General features: G+C 37.3%; 2 protein-coding genes across 3 annotated transcripts; one reads left to right on the top strand and one right to left on the bottom strand.

Moving 5' to 3' along the window:
* Window positions 1-774: 774 nt before the first annotated feature.
* aldh5a1 (aldehyde dehydrogenase 5 family, member A1 (succinate-semialdehyde dehydrogenase)) lies at window positions 775-8,275 on the top strand. 2 transcript variants are annotated; one of them, XM_084385256.1, is made up of 11 exons: window positions 775-856; window positions 1,248-1,499; window positions 2,592-2,675; window positions 2,798-2,968; window positions 3,067-3,183; window positions 4,481-4,624; window positions 4,704-4,847; window positions 5,764-5,922; window positions 6,213-6,376; window positions 6,657-6,715; window positions 7,033-8,275. In XM_084385256.1, the coding sequence occupies exons 2-11, from the start codon at window positions 1,278-1,280 to the stop codon at window positions 7,242-7,244; spliced, it is 1,476 nt and encodes a 491-aa protein (XP_084241382.1). In that variant the 5' UTR covers window positions 775-856; window positions 1,248-1,277; the 3' UTR covers window positions 7,245-8,275. The 2 variants fall into 2 exon arrangements, with proteins under 2 accessions (XP_084241382.1, XP_084241381.1); XM_084385255.1 differs by lacking the exon at window positions 775-856 and having other exon boundaries at window positions 1,071-1,499.
* Window positions 8,276-8,418: 143 nt separating this feature from the next.
* kiaa0319 (KIAA0319) lies at window positions 8,419-23,381 on the bottom strand. Its single transcript, XM_084385254.1, has 21 exons — window positions 23,121-23,381; window positions 22,671-22,783; window positions 21,425-22,134; window positions 19,052-19,208; window positions 18,835-18,933; window positions 18,662-18,759; window positions 18,470-18,557; window positions 18,272-18,367; window positions 18,051-18,183; window positions 17,493-17,721; window positions 16,126-16,249; window positions 15,908-16,037; window positions 14,487-14,635; window positions 13,326-13,477; window positions 13,102-13,240; window positions 11,759-11,918; window positions 10,849-10,985; window positions 10,598-10,720; window positions 10,083-10,173; window positions 9,479-9,570; window positions 8,419-9,288 (listed from the first exon to the last, which is right to left on the bottom strand). Exons 3-21 carry the CDS (start codon window positions 22,034-22,036, stop codon window positions 9,116-9,118), a joined length of 2,982 nt encoding a protein of 993 aa, XP_084241380.1. The 5' UTR covers window positions 22,037-22,134; window positions 22,671-22,783; window positions 23,121-23,381; the 3' UTR covers window positions 8,419-9,115.
* Between the last annotated feature and the right edge of the window lie 204 nt (window positions 23,382-23,585).

The following is a 23,585-nucleotide window of genomic DNA, read 5'->3' as shown; positions in this document are numbered from 1 at the left end:
GCATCAACATTCAATGTACAAACATACATCAAGAGCTTGATGCTAGTAAATGCTTTTGTTTAAAGGGACACAAGAACAAAGCTGAAGGAAAATCCATAATTACTGTGGGGATATTTGAACGTATTTGATTTCTGACTAGTCCTGTGATGTGTCCAGGGTGTCCCCTGCCTGTGGCCCGAGACATTAGAAAAGGCTCCAGCATCCCTGTGGCCCTGTAGAGCAGTGTTTTAGATGTCTCACTATTTAAAACACCCGATTCAACTCATCAGCTTCTTGGTGTGTTGAACAGGGACACATCTGAAACATTCTGGGAGGTGGGTCTTGAGGAATGGAGTTGAGAAATACTGCTGTAGAAGATAAAGTGGTGGATGGATGATCATTAAAGGAGAAAGCAAATGCAGTTTCATCTTGTTTGAAGACCATTTTTATTCTTCCTTTGAGGTGTCCACAAGAATAGGACATGCTATATGTTTTTTACATTTACGTTATGAGATTTTCTGTCGTTTAAACTGCACAGTCGCTTATGTAAAGTTGCCACAGACGGCGCTGTTGAGCTTATGTTGATTGTAACAGACCAGAGTTGTTTATGTGCCACGCAGATTCATTTCCGCGAATCGATTCCTTTGAACAGTTCGGTTCAAGGCTAATAATCTGGCATATTATAGGCTACTGTGTGGTCAATAAAAGTTATTTGGTGTGGTTCAACGGACTGACTCGTGTACAAATCATTTGGACCGTTTTTTAACCGGTTCAACTGATTCGTTAAGAAGTTCCGACTCTTTCATGAATCGGACGTGGCTAATGTCGCCTTCCACCACTACCGTCTCTTGAACCCGATAGAATTTCCTGCTTTGCAGTGAGTGAAAAGCAGAGTGTATGCAACATGCAACAATCCAAACGATCCAAATTGCCTTATAATTCAGTTTTAACACTCCGACTTTAGCGTTTTAAGAGTAAGAGCGGAAATTAACGAAGCAATTTTTTTCCAGCTAACGTTATACATATTGTATGAGTCTATAGCATAATTAAATAAGGAAATACTGTTACAAGCGCATAATCACGTGTTATTTTTTTTACAGTCTATGGTTTAAAGCGACCGCCCTCTTTAGACTGGATTGATCTTGATATTAGACTTCTTGCACGCCTCAATCTGCAGACAAACATACAGAGCTGTTGTGTTATTAGGCCTGTCAGGTTTAAACATGGGCAGTTTATATCTCTCAAGAGGTCGGTGTATTCTTCGGCAGGTGTTCTCTGGCCTGCCCACAGTACCCATCATGCTGCAGCGGCCGTACAGCCTCGACGTGTCAGCGCAGCTCCTGCGGACTGAAGGCTTCATAGATGGGCGCTGGGTCTCCGCTGCATCCACATTCCCCGTGTTAGATCCAGCCACTGGAGAAGAAATCGCGAAGGTGTCAAACTGCGGTACTAAGGAAGCTCAAGACGCTGTCAATGCTGCATACAAAGCGTTTCACCTGTGGAAGAGTCATACAGCCAAGGTGAAATTAATATGTGTGGGAAATATTATTTTGCTGGATTGTCATTTAACTCTTCCGCATTGGACTTAATTCTTTACAAGAACGAACCGGTGCATATATATATATATATATTAGGGCTGTCAAAAGATTAATCACGATTAATCCATCCAAAATAAAAGTTTGTGTTTACATAATATATGTGTGTGTACTGTGTATAATAATTTTGTATATATAAATACACACACACGCATGTATAAGAAATATTTGCATACATATACTGTATATATTTATATCTAATTTATATTATATATAAATATATTTTTTTTATATATAAATTACACATTTTTCTTAAATATAAATACAAGCATGTGTGTGTATTGATATATACAAAATTATTATACACAGTACACACATATATATTATGTAAACACAAACTTTTATTTTGGATGGATTAATCGTGATTAATCTTTTGACAGCCCTAATATATATATATATATATATATATATATATATATATATATGTATATGTGTGTGTGTATATGTGTGTGTGTGTGTGTGTGTGTGTGTGTGTGTGTGTGTGTGTGTGTAATCACACTGTGGTATTTACATGGTACTCAAAGGTACCTAGTTCCACCTTCCACATATTATTTAGAAAAATATTCACTTTAGTTTACAATTGTTTTCTCCCTTAAAAACTGGTCATATTTCTCTTGAAAATAAACAAAAATGTAACCTATGTTGCATAATTTAAGTCTAGTTACATAGTGTTGCAATAATACATTTATTCAGCAAGGATGCATTAAATTGAACAAAAGTTACAAAATGCATTTACATTGTTACAGAAATGTTGTATTTCAAATAAATGCTGTACTTTTGAACTTTCCATTCATCAAAGAATCCTAAAAAAATATCAGTTCCTTCAAAAATATTAGGCGGAACTTTTTTTAACGTCGATTAAAAGAAATGTTTCTTGAGCACCATATCAGCATATTAGAATTAGAAATTGTAATAATATTTCACAATATTACTGTTTTAGTATATATTTTTTAAATAAACAAAGTTATTTAATTTGATATAAAAATCAGTTCTCCTCATATTGATTTCTCTTTGCAGGAAAGAAGCATTTTGTTGCGGAAATGGTTCGATCTCATCATTCAGCACAGGGACGATCTTGCCAAGTTGATCACAGCAGAGTGTGTAAGTATACTGTATAGAGTATACTGTAAGTATACCTATTACATACAGTCTACAACATCTTAACGTGTCCATTTACAAGGATCCATATTTTAGGAGATGTTATAACACATATGTGTGTACAGGGGAAGCCCATGAAGGAGTCTCTTGGAGAGATTACATATTCTGCCTCCTTTATGGAGTGGTTCTCTGAAGAGGCCAGACGTGTATATGGAGATATTGTTGCACCTCCAGCCAAGGACCGCAAGATCCTGTTACTCAAGCAGCCAGTAGGAGTGGCTTCCATCATCACACCTGTGAGACATCCTTCTTCGTTCTGATAGCATAACACCATCAGGTTCAATGAGCTAAACTAAAACTTCCAGTTGTGATTTTCAACTTTCTCTCCCTACAGTGGAATTTCCCCAGTGCCATGATAACCAGGAAGGTGGGCGCCGCGCTTGCGGTGGGCTGTACTGTAGTGGTGAAGCCGGCTGAGGACACACCTCTCTCTGCTCTGGCCCTTGCTGAGGTCTGTCGGGTTTCCGTTAAAGCCATTAAACTAGTCTGCATTATAGATACACTACGTAAAAAAAGTTTGGAGTCAGTAAGATTTTTATTGGCGTGCCATATTCAGCTCAATGCCAAATCGCTCCGCTCAGTCACTTACGACCCAAGCGAACGCTACACTCACGTACTGCTCACGCTCACCGGTTGAACGATGTTTGCTCAAATCCTGCTCTGAAATGAAATTTCTATATACTAAACGTCTTTCGGTTTGTAATAAATTTCTTGAATAAATGTCTCAATTACAGTAGGCCTGTAGATAACATGACTAAACAACTATTTGTGGCTTTAAAGTCCCCCTGTAGTCAATCATTTTATCACTTAAAACTCATCTTTGATCACCAAAATGACATATTTAAACGTTTTTTCCTTGAAAAAAAATCTTCATGCCTTAAAATAGCTTGAATGTAACTCTACACCCTTGACTAATTTAGTATATGTGGTTCTATGAATATGCAAATTATCCCCGTCTCCACTCACTCACACCAGCTCAGAGATCCACTCGTTGATGATCACACGTCGACATGATTGGTTACAAGGTAGTTTGTGACGTCAGAAACACCAGCGATTTCAAACCGTGTTTTTTATTCTGTTTTTGGTTCACCGCAGTTTTTAGGAGAAATTACTCAGCAATGGTGTTGACTTATGAATTTGCACGGGGTTTGTCTTAAAGCATATTAAAAACACCATATACATATAAACAACATTTAAAAGCTTGATTTTCACCACAGGGGGACTTGTATAAAGTGGTATAAATTAACGTGATGTGACGACTGAATAGTGGAAATTATTTATTTTTATTTTTATAAATAATGTTATTTTTGTTGTATGTTTAATTTTTTATTGAGAGGAAAGCACACAGCGCATATTTACATATTCATCTAAACTGTGCTCAGCGTGGGCGGTGTTGGGATGTTTAACAGTATACCACTGCAAAGGTATTTCAAATTTATTTTTACCCCTAAGCAAGAACGAAAAAGAACTTCGCAGTGAGTAGATCACAAACTGAATCTTTGCTAACTCAGAAAATTCATCTTTGCCATCACAGCAATGAATCAAAATAAATTAAAATAGAAAACAATCATTTTAAATTGTAATAATATTTCACAAAATTCTAGTTTTACTGTATTTTTAATCAAATAAATGCAGCCTTGGCGAGCATAAGAGACTTCTTTCAAGAACATTAAAAAGTCTTATCGCCCCCAAACTTTTGAAAGGTAATGTATATGAAAGAATTTATAATCTATTGTATTCCTATCTAGTTGTCGGTTCAGGCTGGCATTCCTCCAGGGGTGTTTAACGTGGTGCCCTGCTCAAGAGAAAAGACCCCTGCTGTGGGAGAGCTGCTCTGCACGGACCCTCTAGTGGCCAAAATCTCATTTACCGGTTCTACGGCCACTGGCAAGGTTAACATCCACCCAACATCTCATTTATGTGTGCTGTCAACATTTAATGTTCGCCATAATTTAGTAATTGCTTTTGCAGATACTACTAAGACATGCTGCAGGAACGGTCAAAAAGGTCTCCATGGAGTTAGGAGGACACGCCCCCTTTATTGTATTTGACAGCGCAGATGTTGATAAAGCCGTTGCTGGAGCGATGGCCTCCAAGTTCAGGAACTCAGGCCAGGTGAATGTTATTTCAATCTTATATCATGGTATGAGTCATTTTAAATCGCAATAATGCACACAAAGTTATTGCTTAGTTATTTTTGTTGTAAATTTTAGAAATCTGCTAGCATGATGAATGAATTCTTTTTAATTTAAATAAATATATTTATATAATATTTCAATAATAACTATTTATTTAAATTATAATTACATTCATGAATTTTATATTAAATTATATTAAGCATTACAGTAATGGGAATTGTGAGGAAAATGTGCTTAATTTAATCATTTTCATGAAAAAATCTTAATAGTATTAATTAATTTATGCAAAATATTGTTACTTATTTTTTCCTGTTTATTTTGGGGAGAAATATGACCCATACATTTCTTTTTGAGATTCACTTAAACTAGGGATGCACCGCTATGAAAATTTTGACTGATACCGATAACCGATAATTCTTTATATTTGAAAGCCGATAACGAATATATTGCCCGATAAATCTAAATCCAAATGTTTACATAATTTTTGAGAGCCTGATTACAAAAACAAAAGTCTCACCATTAAGAGCCATGTCCCAAGCACACAATTATAATGCTCTCGTTATAATTTTATGTAGCCTCTATGACAGACTTGCGATTAACTGTATTTCCCTTTATGAAGTAATTCCAATCATATTTCAAGCAATTCAAAAACCATCATGTCGAACAGTGCGCATCTGAAGTGTCTCAGCTGAAGAAAATAATCCATAATTTATCGGCTTTAATATATCAGCCAAATTTTCTTATCTGGCCGATAACGATAACATTAAAATTAACATATATCTGCCGATACCGATATGGTGGTACCGATATGTAAATATCATGGTGTATATGACATTTTTGTAACCAGCTGTTCTCCTCACTCGTAACGCATCTTGTCCTCATCTCTGCTGTAGACCTGTGTGTGCTCCAACCGCTTTTTGGTGCAGAGTGGGATTCACGATGCTTTCATGGAAAAGCTGGCGAAGGCTATGGATGGCGAGCTGAAGATTGGCCACGGCTCAGAGCCCACCACCACACAGGGGCCGCTCATCAACACCCGCGCCGCAGAGAAGGTGCCTCATGTCACTGTCAATCAGCACACACACCAAGGGTTGCCAGGTCTGCATAACAAAACCAGTCCAATTGCTAATCAAAACTAGCCCAATCACAGGAAAAACTAGCCTAATTGGCGTTCCATCCAGGGGGTAAAAAGCTAGGTTGTCTCTTCAACCAGCGGACTTAAACAACAACCCGTGGTAACAGTGTAAAAGTAGCCTGACTTGGCAACACTGACACACACGGATAGATCATGTGAAGGAAATTTGGTTGAGATGAAAGGATTTAAGGCTGTTGTTTCTCTCAGGTGGAGGGTCAGGTTGCAGATGCTGTGGCACAGGGAGCAGTCATAGTTCGAGGTGGGAAGAGGCTGGAGGGCTCCTTCATGCAGCCCACCCTGCTGTCCAATGTCACCACTGACATGCTCTGTATGCGGGAGGAGACCTTTGGACCCCTCATTCCTGTTGTTAAGTGAGTATTTACAGGTTGTTGTATTATGTAACTTGTTAACCTCAAATGTAGTCATTTAAAACATTTTCTTTTTCATTACAGATTTATCTATCTACAGATTTAATTATATTACCAACATAATTTGAGTGAAAAGTGTAATTTATTTTTATTAAAATATTTAGATGTATTAAAATTAAAATCATAACATGTTTTGTGAATAGGATGAATGATTTAACATATCTGGTTGAGTCTTCTGCCAGCTGCTGACTTTTATTTTTTATTTTTATTTTTATTTTTTCAGGTTCAACACAGAACAGGAGGCACTTGCTATTGCCAATGCTTCTCCTGTTGGTTTAGCAGGTTTGTACATCTGTACAAATTAATCATGTTTTTTTTTTGTTGGACAGTTTTACATGGCTGAAAAGATTATGAGTGTTTCTTATTGGTTGAAAGGCATGTACAATAGACTACATTAGAATTTTGAAGAATATATAATTTTTTTATCATATATTATGGAACCACAAAAATCACATTTTCCTTTAGCTCTATTGTACCCTAATGTATCTGGATGGTCAAGTGAGTGCACCTTATTATAGGGCTGTAAATAAAGCAAACAAGAACAGCTAGCTCTTGTCATTTTCAGTGGCATAGCATTCAAAACTGTTTTCTTTCAACAGGTTACTTTTACTCCAGAGACATCAGTCAGATCTGGCGAGTGGCCGAGCAGATGGAGGTGGGCATGGTCGGGGTCAACGAAGGTCTGCTCTCTGCCGCAGAAGCCTCTTTTGGTGGAGTCAAACAGTCTGGACTGGGCAGAGAAGGATCCAAATATGGCATTGATGAGTATCTGGAAGTAAAGTACATGTGTTTTGGGGGACTCTCTCCTTGAAGACAATGGTTACTAGCGGTTAGAGCAAAAAATACAATTGTAGTGTGCCATTATTCAAGCGAGACCATCATAAAAACATAATCTACAAAACACTGTGAACCATTCTCTCTTTTAGTTAGATGTAACTGAATATTGACGATAAGAATTGATGTTCTGAAAGAGCAGAGACATTTTGATGACTGGTATTTTAGATATTTGCTGTAAAAAGAGGTGGTACAAATTGCCCTCTTTAATATTCTGTCCATCATAACTGATTGAAGTAACCTAGTTGCTCTGAATAAGACTTAACATACACTGCAAAAAAAATATTTATTTTTATGTAAAAATAGCTAAACATCTTTAAAACAAGACAAACCTATTTTTGTGTAATTGTGTAAGATGAGATTTCTTTAATATCTAAAGTTGTTGTGAATTATTTTTTACCCAGTTAAATTTTTTATTTAACTTTTTGCAGTGTAGCTGATTCATTTAGGCACAAAAAAAAAAAAGCAAACCCAATTTATGGTTAAGGATGTACAAATATAGCGATTGGGGGTTGATCCAGTGAGAAATAAAAGCACAAACTTATCGTGTAAATGTTAAACTTACTACGTGTTCTATTTTTGTAAATCTAGAAATAGAGTAAGACTGCTAAACATGAAACATTGACTGTGAAGGTTGTATGTTTCTCTATTGTAAGTCGCTTTGGATAAAAGCTTCTGCAAAATGTAGAAATCTAAATGATGGGATATATTTGGGTGCTTAAACTGTTCTGATTTGAGGTATTGAACTATAGAGATTTGTCTAGCAAGTTAACAAAGTTGTCATTGTGGCCAAATGTTGTGCCAATGTATTTTTTTTAAATGAAACTGTCCTCAATTTTAGTGTTTTTTTTTATTGTTATAAATATTAATTCTCAATTGATATACCTAATTGTATTGTAAACGGTGTATGTTTAGAAGTATAGGCTATTCATTTTCGTACTTAGGATTGAAATGTTTCCAGAAAAGTGCATGAAGATGTGAAGACTAATAAATACAGCTGAAACTTTATCTCTGGACATTTCAACTTCTGCTATTAGTGATGAAATGGCTCAGCTAAACTAAGTAAATGGTCACTGTTTCATGACATTTCTGACACTGCCACTATAAATATTTAACTCTTGTTTTAGTTATAAAACAGTCTTAACCTCTGTAAAGTGCCACGTCTTTATTTCCAGCTGCATTAAAACAAAAAAGAAAATTTAAGAAATGCATCTCCTCGTCACAATATGCCTGGTACAAACGGCTTCTATTGCAATTCCAGCTGAAGCAGAAATTTTAAAAGCTTGTAAAACCAGAACGTTAAAAAGATACAGTACCGTATCAGAGACAAGACTACAAATACCAAAAAATCATAACAAAAAGTGTGCATTTTAATCAGGCACATTAACATTCAAAAAGTTCAGTACAGTTAAAATGTTCTTGCATAAAGAAGATTGATATTTGCTTTCTTTTTTAATTTTGCTTTTGTAATAGATCAGTTACTTGCAGCTTCTCCCTAAAATTGGATCATTGAAGCATCATATAAATAGCCAAAATAACCAGTAAATTGCTTGCACTGTGTCACTGAACATACAAGCATTATTAAGCACATACAGTACTGAGGAAAACTGCGATTGTGTAGAGTTGAATGCACGTCTTTTTATATTCAGATTGCTATTGGTAACTTGAAAACTAAATGTACTGAATCATTTAGCAAACCATGATTATTCATTGCAAGACCATCTGCATTCAGTAGTCATTTAGTAGTTCATTCATTCAGCCAGTCTATCTAAATTTGTGGAATATTCAACAATACCCTTGCGTCGTAAATATCCACCATGAAGAAATGTCTATTTGTCCATGTGAGACTCAACCCTCCACAGGACAGAGGCTGAGAGTGTCTCCATTTCTGACCACTCCATTGGCTCTGTTCCAAGCTTTATCGGCTCTCCCATAGTTGAAAATGTTGTCCTGCTCGCTGTCCAGCTCTGATTCTGACATCATCAGACTCGAGTTGTGCTCTGTGCTCCTGTGTTTAATATCTAAAATGACAAACAAAGAGAAGTGAATGCAGAATGAACTACAATTACAAACCAAATGGTCTGCCTCTAAAAAGGTGCAAACCACTTAAAAATACAAGCCTCCAATGAGTGCAATAATGTCTGTCTTCATTCCTCCCTGCAATATTGCAGCATGAAATAAGTTAATCAAGAAATCAGGTCTGAAACTTACTATACTTCGGCTGAAGTTCCATCCTCTCCTGTTCATCCATGTTGTCCAGTATTGTATACTTGGTTTTCTTTCTCACTTTGGTGCGTCTTCCTCTAAAACAGCGCAAAACAAAGTATAGAGTAAAGATATTCATACCACAAGTACACAAAATCACCATTATGTCATTGTTTCTCATGGAACAAAAACTGCCCACTAAATATAATGAAAGTCAATGAGTACAAATGCACCAAAAATGTAAAAGCAGTCCATACAGAGCAACCTGTACACTATATTCAAAGTCATCTGAAGACGATAGCTTTGACAAAATTTCAGATTAAAAGTGGCAGAATGGACCACTTTTATAATGCTTTTGTGTTGATCCTGAAGTTAAAATTTTTTATATTCACTGCTCTTTGATGGAAAACAGCAGTTAAAACATAATTTTGTTCCACAAAAGAAGTTGTATGGGTTTGAAACAACATGAGGGTGAGTAAACAATGGCAAAATGTTTTTGTTTTTTTGTTGGCTGAACTATCCCTATAATACTGGACTTGTAGGACTGACATAACTCATACCACACATTTGAATAGGCCATTTGTGTATGCAGTAATAGAATCTTTATCACCTTTTACAGCAGCAGACACAAATCCAGCTGATTGACAAGAGGAAAATGATTGTCACCAAACAAGAGATTGTGACATACAACACGCTCCAGTCTGCAGGGAGGAGACAGAAGATCAGCCCTCAGCCTTTCCACTGCTGTCAATCATTCTAGATTTTTTCATGTCTATATAATTTAGCACAGCAGAAAGCACCAATGAAAGTGTGGTCACGTTACCGACATTTTGTGGGAATAAAACGTCCATTGTCAATAGCACTGCATGAAGCACCGCTCACACAAAAATCACTTTCCAACCAAACAGCTTTCTGTTGTCAATTTGCGGGCCCAACCTCTAACCCAATGCAAAATCTACATCAGGAAACTCCCGCTTGCGCAAATTCGTATTGAAATAAATTGATTTTGAATGCAAAATTTCACAGATGACCACACCTTAGGTCTGAACTTGCTTCTATCTTATTTAAAATGTCTCATTTACATATTTGCCTTATTTGGAGATAGAATAGAGAGGTCACACAAACCGCAATTGCTCTCGCCATCTTCAAGGAAACGGCGAATGGGGTTTTCCATCCAAAGAGGGTCACAGGAACAGCTCTTTGTAACGGGGTCACACTGACCACGTCCAGAACACAGCAGCAAACACACTGAAATATTCAAAACAAGAAAGTCTGCATTAAGCTTTTTAATTTATTACATAAATTACTTTTACCATTTGTTGTTAGGGAAATTAAATGGAAAAATGTCTTTAAAGATAACAAATCAAGTCACTCACTGACTGTGTCCACTCTTAAGACCTTAAAGAGCAAGAAGTCGGTTTTCTCTCGCAATAGCTGGTTTCTCAGCAGATGAGTGAGCTTTGGGCCTGGGATCGTACCATCAGGACCCTGCACTGAGAACCTAAATACTGTGCTAAACATACAAAAACCGTTAACTTAACTAGGATTAGTTTCTAGTAATTATAATTATGCTTCATTTAAGAACAACAAAAGTCAAAATGGAGTTCTCCTTTAGATTAGTTTGGTTAAAGGGATACTCCACTTTTTTTGGAAATAGGCTCATTTTACAACTCCCCCAGAGTTAAACAGTTGAGTTTTACCGTTTTCGAATCCATTCAGCCGAACTCTGGGTCTGGCGGTACCACTTTTAGCATAGCTTAGCATAGATCATTGAATCGGACAAGACCATTAGCATCTCTCTCAAAATAATGACCAAAGAGTTTCGATATTTTTCCTATTTAAAACTTGACTCTTCTGTAGTTACATCGTGTACTAAGACCGACAGAAAATGTAAAGTTGCGATTTTCTAGGCTGATACGGCTAGGAACTATACTCATGGACCCATGGTACGACAGCAAAGTTTCTTGATTATTACGCAGGAATGAGAGTATAGTTCCTAGCCATATCGCAAATCGCAACTTTTCATTTTCCGTCGGCCTTAGTACACGATGTAACTACAGAAGAGTCAAGTTTTAAATAGGAAAAATATCGAAACTCTTTGGTCATTTTTTCAATGACATCATTCAATGATCTATGCTAAGCTATGCTAAAAGTGGTACCGCCAGACCCAGAGTTCGGCTGAATGGATTCGAAAACGGTAAAACTCAACTGTTTAACTCTGGGGGAGTTGTAAAATGAGCCTATTTCCAAAAAAAGTGGAGTATCCCTTTAATGTGTGTGTAGTACCTGATGTCTGTCTGGCCGTGCAGGCCCTTCAGTGCAATGTCTGAGTCCAGAACGTGCAGTAGGGCGGCCAGCTGTCTCACTACAGTGTCCTTCTGCAGCTGGCTGACCTGAGCCACACACACCTGCAGCTCAAGCTCCACCTCCTCTCGCTCACGTGGATCTGCACGCAAATATCAATGGCTTCAAACAAAAGTTTAGGCTTTTATTCACATTAACATTCATTAACTCACACATCAGTTGTGGTAAGTGGAAGCATGTTCGCTTGATGTGCGAGAACCAATGAGGTTCATTCTCGTGTGTTAAGCAGCAGTTTGAGCTTCCGCAAGAGGTTTGTTCTCGCGTGTCAGGCAGGTTTGGTTGAGCTTCTGTTTATGTCCGCTGATCAATGTTTATATGTGAATAAAAGCCTAAATTCAATCTGTTTGTCATATAAAGCGTTCAGTTCTCTTCAGAAAATTGGTATAAACCGCTCAATTCACATGGATTAGTTCTACAATCTCTTTATGATCTTTTTGAAGCGTCAAATTGGTAGTTGCGTAGCTGTCAATGGAACGAATAATTATTGACAGAGTTTTCATTGGGTAAACCATCCCTTTAAATGTTTACATGAAGGTAGAAATATTCTGATAAGGTTTGTTTAAGGATAAAATCATTCTAATATTATTCCTGACTACCATTCAAAAGTTTGTAGGTTCATTTGTAAAAAAAATTGAAAGAAATGAATTATTTTATTCAGCAAGAATGCATTAAATTGATCAAAAGTCACAATAAAGACATTTACAATGTTACCAAATATGCTGTTCTTTTGAACTTTATATTCATCAAAGAATCCTGAAAAAAAGAGAGGCTGCTCACTGCAAAGCCATGGGTAGAGCGTGAAGTCCAACCTCTCCCCTCTCTTGATGTCATTTTGGTGTAATGGGTGGAGCTAGAAGGTCCAAACACCCTAATCCTACCCATAACTCGATGCCTCCACCCATTAGATCCACAGAGGTGAAACTGGACTAGGTCAAGGTCAAGCTTGAAAAAATGTATCATAGTTTCTACAAAAATATTAAGCAGCGCAACTGTTCAACATTGATAAGAAGTCTTACTTGAGCACCAAATCAGCTTATTATAATGTAAAAAAAAAAAAAAACATTCCTATTGAATATAACTGTTTTTACTGTCTTTTTAATCAGATACATGCAAAAGAAGCTTCTTTTTTGAAAATAATTTAAAAAATCTTACCGACCTCAGACTTTTCAACAGCAGTGTATTCTTAGCCTATACGACATGCCAAATAAATGATGCATTTTAAAGATATAGCAACTGTTTTCTACAATGAATGAGAAATATCTTACCAGGGCGCACTTCCACAGTGGCCGTAGCCATGTTCGAGCGGCCCTGGGCATCAGTGACCCGGAGTTGGAATAGGTACGTTCCTTCTACCAGATTGGCGAGGTAAAGGAAGGCCTCGTGATCTGAGCCATATAAAACATCCTACTCTCGAAAGATATGAAAACAAGAGTAGAGAATCAGGTAAAACACTGAGCCACAGCAAATGGTGTACAAATAACTCACTCACCCCGGCAGCAGGACTCTGTTCATCTCGGACCCAAAGAAAGGACACGTTTGCTGTTCCGCTGTTGGACACCGAGCCCCTGAGCACCAGAGAGTTGTTGGGCAGAGTGAGGGTGTGACTGCCGCTGGCATGGGCGACTAGTGGAAGGCTTTTGGCTGTGAGTTTAACAACACACTGAATTGCTGGAAACGTCCTAGAACGCTTTTTGTCAGAATATCTATTGTTTTGTCATTTAAAGTCAGACAACCTTCTATTTTGTGAAATATTTCACTTGAAAGATGTTCTTGTGATGTCTTTCTTTAACTCTCTCGTGCTCTCGATTTTATTTATTTTTGTTGTAGAATTTTTTTAATTCATTGGAATGATACGAAACTTGGAAAAGGTTTTGGCACTTGCTATGTGAACAAAAAAAATAAAAAGTACATTATTCGAAACGGTTAAATAGTCCTGAAAAAATAGTCACACTTGTACTCCTCGCAGTCAAAAATGACAGGATTGGAAATGAATGGGCAACGAATTTCATCTAGTGAAAACGTTTGGTAGTGCGCCCAAACAAAATCTTACTGAAAACTCATTTTTTGAGATATCAACCTTCAATTTGGAACACATCTTGTTTAGATGTATGGCTTTAATTTTCTAGCAGTTTCTAGCAAGTAAAACATGTTTTGGAAAATATATATTTCATATAAAAAAATTAAATAGTATTTTTGAGCATTTTTCATAATAAAGTACAAATTCTATAACTTTTTTAAACTTTTTTTCACTTCAGCAATAATCTGTCAAGAGTGACGTCATTTAAACCAAACTTAAGTCTGTGCTCCAAAGCATTCAAGATTTATGACAGTTTAAGTAAGATATTTCATACATGGATTACAACTACTACATAAATGTAATTTAGTACCATAAAATCCCCTAAAAATACAAACTGTTAAATAAAAAACATAGAACTAAAATATAGTGCATTAATTTCATGGAAATTAAAAAAATAATAAATCGTTCATTTTTGACCACCATGCGAAGAGCTCCTATACGTTAAAATAAATTCCAATTGGTTTTCTATTTTCTGTAATGCAATGATATTCATGCATTTTAAATGTCAGTGTTTAAATTATAGAAGTGCATATTGTGAGTTACTTATTTATACATTTACATAATTCTGCTCACCTTCTTTAATGCTAACGGTCAGGACTGCGCTGTCTGTTTCTCCCTGCTGATCTGTCACAGTCAGTTTGATCTTGTAATTCCCAGATCTCAGGCCAGTTGCTATGGCAACTGCTTTACTGGCATCTTTTATCTTCAAGCCTGGAGGGCCACTTCACCGTTACATAGGAGAGTGGTGATGGCACATCAATACAATTTTCACCAAAATCCTTTACTATTCATGCAACACTAAGGGTGATTGAAAATGTAGAAATGTGTTTTGAAATATGAGACAGGGTTAAGCAAGAGCAGATCCTACTGAAGCATTCTTAAAGACAACATGCCACAATTGTCAAGTTACTTAAAGAGTTGAAATGTCTGGCTTATTTTCATGAATACATTTTTTCGAATAGTTTGTTTCAATGAACTGGTTTAATAAATATGATTTAATGGTTCTTTAACATTTCAATGCTTCCCAGATGTCCTGTGACATTTTGTGCTTTACATTTATTTTTTTAAATATATTTGAATAAAATGCCTATGTACAGTACGGTTCAAAGGTTTGGGGTTAATACAATTTTTTTTAAAGAAATCAATACTTTTATTCGGCAATGATGCATTCAACTGACAGTAAATATGATTTATATTATTGCAAAACATTTCTATGTCAAATAAATGCTGTTCTTTTGAACTTTCTATTCATCAAAGAATCCTGAAAAAATGTGTCACGGTTTCCACAAAAACTTACTGGTTTCAACATAACTAATAATAAGAAATGTTTCTTGAGAAGCAAATCAGCATATTAGAATGATTTCTGAAGGATCATGTGACACTTAAGACTGGAGTAATGATGCTGTAAATTCAGCTTTGCCATTACAGGAATAAATTATATTTTAAAATGTATTAAAATAGAAAACAGTTATTTAAAATTATTACAATATTTCACAATATTACTGTTTTTTTATTATTTTTATTAAATGAATTCGTTAAATTAAATAAATGCAGCCTTGGTGCACATAAGAGAGATTCAAAAACATAAAAACTGTTACAGAGCCCAAACTTTTGAACAGTAATTAAGCAGGTGTAGATAAATAAATGTTTGTATAAAATATAATATATAATGATATATGATATAATTTAAATGGGTTACACTTTATTTTAAGGTGACGTAGTTACATTGTACATACTCAAATAAGTACTGAGTAATATTAACTACATGTACTTACTACAGAGTAACAGGGTTAGGGTTTGGTTTAGGGTTACTTGTAATTATACATCATTTACTATAGTAATACTATAGTAATAACTAATGTAGTAACGTGCAACTACTTCACCTTAAAATAAAGTGTTACATTTAAATGTATTTACAAACAAATAATTTGGTTCATGAACCAGTTCATCCAGTTCATTGTAAAGAAGCAACGTTAAAAGAATGATACTGGTACCTGATCATGTCCCATTGGTAGCTGCTGATGGCCTGATCATCGGTGCTGTCGCTGCCATTCAACGTGATGCTGTCGACTGGGAGGAAGAGTTGCCTGTCTGGCCCTGTTATAGCGACTGGTGCTTTGTTTGCTACCACACAGCAAAATTTCAATTATAGAGAATGTATTGATTTTCTTTATACACACTGAATCTGATTGGTGTGGTGGGTTTGTTTTACCAGGTAGCACAGTGACTGAGATGGTGTCTGAATCCTGTTGACCTCTGGAGTCAGTGACTGTCAGTTGAAACGTGTACCGACCCTCCTGGAGATCAGAGAGCTGCAGGAAAGGTGATCTCACATCCTGAAAACACATAGCATATGAAAACATCAACTGGATGAGTACCATTTCAGTCATATCAAACTCTTGGTGATTCAATGGTTATCTCTTGCCATTCATAAGATACTGTCCATTCATTTTCTTGACAATGATTTTTCCGGGGTAGGTTGCCAGTTCTTTCACCAACCCTCCCCATTACACAACTTGGGACTCTCACACACACACACACACACACAGACAATTTAGCATCTCCAAATCACCAATACTGCATGGTTTTGGATTGTGAGCATCCAAAGGAAACCTCTGCAGACACAAGGAGAACATGTAAACTCCACATAGAAAAGACTCCTAATTCAGCTGGGACTCGAACTGGGACCTTCTTACTGTGAGGTGACAGCGCTACCTACAGGGCCACTGTGCCACCTAGAATTGCCACCTGAATGTCAATTGTTTAATAAGCAATTGTTTCTCAGAGGTAGCAATGAGGTTAAATGTAGAGACTTGGGCTTCATTTTCCTTTTTTTTTTTTTTTTTTTTTGATTTTCAGAAGAAACTGCATGCATCATGTTATCATTTATAAAATGAACCATTGAATCATATAAAATGAAAAATGTAATGATTCATATCCAGTATTTGACAACAATCTCTTCTGAACATATTATAGTTGACATTAAGTTTTACAGCTCTTTACTCTCACAGCAATTGTCTCATTTATTGATCTTTATTTTACATTACATGTACTTACAGTGTACTTAACTGAGAAAATACTGGGTGATATAAGGTAACTACATGGGTTAAGGTTAGGTTTAGGGGTAGGTTCAGGGTTAGTACCTAGTTATTACCCAGTTATTGTAATTACTGTAATAAGTACATAGTATGAAGATGGGAAACCGGACTGTAAAATAAAGTTCGGTTACACTTTGTTTTAAGGTGTCATTGTTACAGTGTAATTATATATTTAAGTACTGAGTAATATTAAGCAACTACATGTACTTACTATAGGGTTAGGGTAGTATTAGGGTTTGGTTGAGGGTTAGTTGCATGTAATCATGCATAATTTACTGTTATTACTATGGACACTGTAAAATAGTGTTACCTGAAGTTCTACCCTGTTTTCCAATTTCTATTTGTCTCATTTATTTTTATCTTTTATTTCTTCTTATGAATTTTAGGATAAACATCTGAGACATCACTGACAAACTCCAGTAAGTGTTCTTCACTTCAGTGCAACACATTTTTCCACTGGGTAAAATAAAGATCTAATTACCTGCATAGTGACTTTCTGGGTCAGGCTTCTGGGATGGAGACTCCAGAGGTAACTTGTAATGGCATGGTCATCGGTGCTGTGGTTACCCGACAAGGTGAGGTGGTTGAGAGGCAGGGTGATGACCTGGTCACTGCCTGGTCTGGCACGAGGAGGGTCATCTTTTGGGCTGCTGACCCTTACAGTGGCAGTGCTGGAGTCAGTCAGTCCATCAGAATCAGACACTGTCAGCCTAATGTAGGACAAGCAAAAACCAGGTCAGGATTGAGTTAATGAGGTCAAGCCAAATTAAAAAAGCCCCAGAGGAATCGCCCACCAAAGATTTCAACATCAAATTGTAGATGAAGAATGAAAATGATACAATACATAGGCCTACTGTTACAGTACAAACTTAGCTAAGTCCTTATGTAACGTGCAGACGTAGGCCAGGAAGAGCTCTGTGTGTAAACCTGTGGTGTGTAAAGTGGTCTTTAGTGTCCTTGTTAGCGCGCGCACACCCACGCCGGAGACCTCAGTTTGAATCCTGCTTGGAGCAAGTCGAGTATGACAGGTTAAACTTACTTGAAGGTATATTCTCCTGGTGAAAGATTCTGTAGCTGTAATACAGGTGTGTCAACAGGCCCCTCAGGTTTCCAAAAAGGGCCGTCCACCTTTTCCCACAGGTAACTGACAACTCCAACATCATCCACACTCTCTGGGAAGCATCAGGATGCACATTTGGTTAAAAACTCATGAATGATCTAAAGAAAATCTGAGAGAAATGGACAAAACAAGCTACATACGACTGCCATTAATAATGAAGATGGAACCTTCTTGGAGAAGCACATCTTGGCTCTTGGGCAGAGTGACGGCTTTAGGAGGCTTATTTATATCCACTGCTGCAGAATGAAAAGTAAGCCTGTTCACATATAAAGCACATGCAGATACAGTATGCTTGGCAAATAATATCAAATTATGATCTAACGAGGGTGAAATTATACCAGGATGTACTGTGAAGTTCACAGCACTTTCTCCATACGCTTGTTGTGCTTTCACACTCACTCGGACAGCATAGACACCAATGGAAAGCTGGAATAAAGGAAACAAAGATGTTTTTAGAAAAAGAGCATAGTCTAATCTTCTAAATGATCACTTGGCAGTCATACGGAAAGTGGCCAGGAGTTGAGTCTCACTTCTGATATTTTAACAGACTTGTTGTGGTGCCCCTCCATCACCCCGTGGTGTCCATCAGGAGACGTTACCAAAGTCCACTCATATGTGTAAGGAGCCTCTGAGGAAAAAGCCACTGTCAGCATAATAGTAAATGCTTAATTACGATTCAGGAATGCAGAAGGCCATACAGTACCTGAAGTGTCATCTGGATTAACAGTAGCATTAAGTTCAACTGTATTTTGAGGCAGTGTTGCTTCCACGGGGCCTTTAATGGACACAGACAGGGCTCTTTCTGAACAAAGAGAGTGTGTGAAACGAACGTTAATCTGAGTAATAATAATAGTGATGCTTGCTTGCATGAGTAAGCACCACTAATAATTAGAAATAATGCAGTAACACATCTGTAGTACCTGGCTCTTCTGTGATCATCTGCGATGTGGCTTCAGTGCTGGGTGAAGTACTTAAGAAACTGCTGACTGCGCTGAACCTCGAGGGCTCTGTGGTGATGTCTTGCAGGACATTAGGTGAAACAGTTGCAGACGAAATGTTGTGTGGGTCTTCTTCAACCTTTAATGATAAAAGTAACATTGTTTTCAAAACTCTACTGTTGTCACCCATGTCGACCAGAGTCTGTGGACTAGTACAGGACACCAGAACAAGGCAATAAAATGTGAATGACATGACTCTAACCGGATAATGATGAAGTGTTATTTACAAATTTCACAAGATTTGACACAGCAGATGAGACATGAAAGACTGATTAAGCACTTGGCCAGAGTGAGAGTACATTTGAGACACCATGTTTCCCAATGACGCCACAATATTAAAATAGAATCATGACATTTCAAGTCATGATGATGAACTGGCAACTAATACCATCTATAAGAGAAAAGCCAGTTCCTTTCATTGCTGATTGCTGCCAATAGCCTTGTCAATTTTATGATATATACACTCACCTAAAGGATTATTAAGAACGCCATACTAATACTGTGTTTGACCCCCTTTTGCCTTCAGAACTGCCTTAATTCTACGTGGCATTGATTCAACAAGGTGCTGAAAGCATTCTTTAGAAATGTTGGCCCATATTGATAGGATAGCATCTTGCAGTTGATGGAGATTTGTGGGATGCACATCCAGGGCACGAAGCTCCCGTTCCACCACATCCCAAAGATGCTCTATTGGGTTGAGATCTGGTGACTGTGGGGGCCATTTTAGTACAGTGAACTCATTGTTATGTTCAAGAAACCAATTTGAAATGATTCAAGCTTTGTGACATGGTGCATTATCCTGCTGGAAGTAGCCATCAGAGGATGGGTACATGGTGGTCATAAAGGGATGGACATGGTCAGTGCTCAGGTAGGCCGTGGCATTTAAACGATGCCCAATTGGCACTAAGGGGCCTTAAGTGTGCCAAGAAAACATCCCCCACACCATTACACCACCACCACCAGCCTGCACAGTGGTAACAAGGCATGATGGATCCATGTTCTCATTCTGTTTACGCCAAATTCTGACTCTACCATCTGAATGTCTCAACAGAAATCGAGACTCATCAGACCAGGCAACATTTTTCCAGTCTTCAACTGTCCAATTTTGGTGAGCTTGTGCAAATTGTAGCCTCTTTTTCCTATTTGTAGTGGAGATGAGTGGTACCCGGTGGGGTCTTCTGCTGTTGTAGCCCATCCGCCTCAAGGTTGTGCGTGTTGTGGCTTCACAAATGCTTTGGTGCATACCTCGGTTGTAACGAGTGGTTACTTCAGTCAAAGTTGCTCTTCTATCAGCTTGAATCAGTCGGCCCATTCTCCTCTGACCTCTAGCATCAACAAGGCATTTTCGCCCACAGGACTGCCGCATACTGGATGTTTTTCCCTTTTCACACCATTCTTTGTAAACCCTAGAAATGGTTGTGCGTGAAAATCCCAGTAACTGAGCAGATTGTGAAATACTCAGACCGGCCCGTCTGGCACCAACAACCATGCCACGCTCAAAATTGCTTAAATCACCTTTCTTTCCCATTCTGACATTCAGTTTGGAGTTCAGGAGATTGTCTTGACCAGGACCACACCCCTAAATGCATTGAAGCAACTGCCATGTGATTGGTTGATTAGATAATTGCATTAATGAGAAATTGAACAGGTGTTCCTAATAATGCTTTAGGTGAGTGTATATGTAAATGTATGTTAAATTTAAATTATTTTCATCTTTAATTATATTTTAAATTATATATATATATTGAAATATTATTACAATTTAAAATCATTTTTTTTCTATTTGATTACATTTTAAAATATAGTTTATTCCTGAAAATTACTCCAATTTTTAGTGTCACATGATCCTTCAGAAATCATTCCATTTGGTGCTCAAGAAATATTTATATATATATATATATTAGTATTATATAATTATTGTATATTACTCTATATACTGTAGGCATATATTATACATACAAATAGTCCACAGTTGAGAACAGTTGTCTGCCCAATATTTTTGTGGAAACCATGATACAACTCCCCCCTTTGATGAATAGAAAGTTCAAAGCAACATAATTTATTTTAGAACTCTTTTGTAACAATGTATAAGTCATTACTGTCACTTTTAAATGTATTTAATGTGTCTAATGTGTAAAAGTTAATAAAAGTATAATAAAAGTATTTAATAAAAAAGTAAATAGTCTGACCCAAAACTATTGAACAGTAGTCTATATAATATTTATATACCTGTCTGTTTCCAATGTCTTTAGGGTGTCTAACAATTATATACATTAATCTGTAACCAACACTCACCGTTATGTTAAGTGCAGTGTTTGTTTGGGGCGTAACATCGGATTCTGCTTCAATAAGAGATGATCTGCTTTCATTTCTCATTTCTGGGAAGTGACTTGGGGGAAAGGAGCTACTATCAAGAGAGCCCTGCACTGTCATCAATCTTTCACCAACTCTCTCCGTTTCTGATTGGTTGAATTCTTCTTTTCCTTGAGCAAGTGGCCAAGCATATAACCCAGGGCTTTCTTCTTGTTCAACAGTTGTGCCATCCCTGTCTTCAGCTCTTTTTTCTTCATCCAAACTTCGAAAGCTCTCAGCATACTCAGCATCAGTGTTGTCCAAATCTTGAATGCCTTCCAACAAGGCAAGGTCCTTCATATGGTCCTCAGAGCCCTTGTGCCTGGGCAGAGGCTGCCAGCGGTTTGGGAAAGACTCTCCTCGGACCAAGGATTGGAGAACCAGTGTCTGCGGGGGCCCATGTTGCAAAAAGGCCAGCAGAGAGTCAGTACCAGGTCTTTGCTTCGGCTGGCAATTTTCTTTTCGCTGACAACTGAGCACATAGCAGCGGTGCTCAAAAAACCAGGCCAGGTCACAGCCCAGGAGACCACAGCAGGCCGCCGCACACTGGGCCATAGACGATACATCCGGAACCCGTAAAATACTGCTGCTCCTCAGATCCGGAGACACTACGCTCTCCGTGTAGGTTGCAGCTTGCCAGCACTGTCCCGATACTGCATCAAAACAAACAACAAATGCCTGATGAAATAAATGTTAGGGTTTGTCATTTTTGATTCAGTAGTCAGTAGTACACAACCAAGCCCCTGCAGAGTATTGCAGCATCTCCAAAAAAAATCTGAAAGAACAAGAATGAAGTTAAAATATACGTTTATGGAAAAGATGATGTGCATTTATCACCTAGATTTTCTCTCAGTGTCTTTCATGTCCTCAAGTCATGTTTAAATGGCAGCTTACTAAATGAATTTGCATTTACTGGACTAAAGCAACTTAGGTTTCCGTGGTTAAATCATAAATAATTTTTTAAATCATAAATCTTTTTTTTTTCATGTTATTTTTTTTTAAAATCATTCTCCTTGACTGTGAGCTCCATACTCTCCCTTTATCATACTATATAAGTCATAAAAGCCTGAAGTATCAAATATGATACAATTTTTTTTCTAACGCTTCAATAAATTGTTCCATTAAAGATATATACATTCATATGGTACAGATTTGCCTTGGTGGTGATGCATGTAATGCAGAAATATACTTTCCTCTGATACAGAAGAGCAGCACAAGTGAGAGAACTGGTGAGACGTTCATGATGACACTGCTGCCTTTTCACAGCAATGGATCTTGACCGTCATTACCTCTTCAAACTTTCTATAAAGGGGAGACAAAACACGCTAGGCTATCACAAACAGACAGATCAAAAATAACATTACAGCAGCATTAATTCATTAATAGTAATTTAAAGCTAGCTGCCATTTGTTGCATGGTCTTTTTTATTTGACTTCTATCCCTCACAGCAACCGGCCCTGAGGGCTTAGATACCTCTGGAGAAATGTCATGTGACACTATTATCCTCGATGTTATATTTTATTATTTACCAAAATTAACACAAATTGTTACATAAAGCAAGCAAACCACTAAAAACAATGGGACTAAATAGAAAGTCAACAGCAAAAATGTGCGCTGCTATTGTGAGTTGTATCTGTACCCGTGGGATGTGACGCTCTTTTTCAAGCATCTGTTTCCATGACATCGAGAATCAGCTTCCGTACTGCTGCTCCATAGCGAACCTGCGCTGGATACTGGAGTAATGCTGGGATGAAGACCTGCTAGTAATGCAGTGATGCTGAGATGAAGGTCTGATTATGATATTGCTAGAGATGTTGAGGTGTATGTCTGCGAGAGGGAGTGTCAGCAGAGCACACAGAGACGAGCAGCAGGGCGGAGGGAGACACGTGACGTGATCTCTGTGATGTTGCAGAAACACACCACACCACATCATCACATCCCTTGATGCCAAGTAGAAAGTTTTTTACGTTTTTTTTTTGTTTGTTTATTTATTATGATATTATTTTATAAAATACGTTATTGTATTAGCATTAATAATGATACTATATAAATATTATGTCGACCACACATCAAAACGTGGTCACAGAAATAACAACAACCATTA

Source organism: Rutilus rutilus, assembly GCF_951802725.1.
Source record: "Rutilus rutilus genome assembly, chromosome: 17".
NCBI lineage: Eukaryota > Metazoa > Chordata > Actinopteri > Cypriniformes > Leuciscidae > Rutilus > Rutilus rutilus.
This window is presented reverse-complemented; position numbering and strand designations above follow the sequence as displayed.

What these genes read in the sequence shown, in the direction of transcription:
- aldh5a1 (XM_084385255.1), top strand. Translation starts at nt 1,203, where the DNA reads ATGGGCAGTTTATATCTCTCAAGAGGTCGGTGTATTCTTCGGCAGGTG. An exon ending in GTTCTACGGCCACTGGCAAG is followed by an intron (nt 4,625 to 4,703) that starts GTTAACATCCAC and finishes TTGCTTTTGCAG; the next exon opens with ATACTACTAAGACATGCTGC. An exon ending in CCCCTCATTCCTGTTGTTAA is followed by an intron (nt 6,377 to 6,656) that starts GTGAGTATTTAC and finishes TTATTTTTTCAG; the next exon opens with GTTCAACACAGAACAGGAGG.
- kiaa0319 (XM_084385254.1), bottom strand. Translation starts at nt 22,036, where the DNA reads ATGGCCCAGTGTGCGGCGGCCTGCTGTGGTCTCCTGGGCTGTGACCTG. An exon ending in CTCAGTCACTGTGCTACCTG is followed by an intron (nt 16,038 to 16,125) that starts GTAAAACAAACC and finishes GCTGTGTGGTAG; the next exon opens with CAAACAAAGCACCAGTCGCT. An exon ending in TACCAATGGGACATGATCAG is followed by an intron (nt 14,636 to 15,907) that starts GTACCAGTATCA and finishes GTAACGGTGAAG; the next exon opens with TGGCCCTCCAGGCTTGAAGA.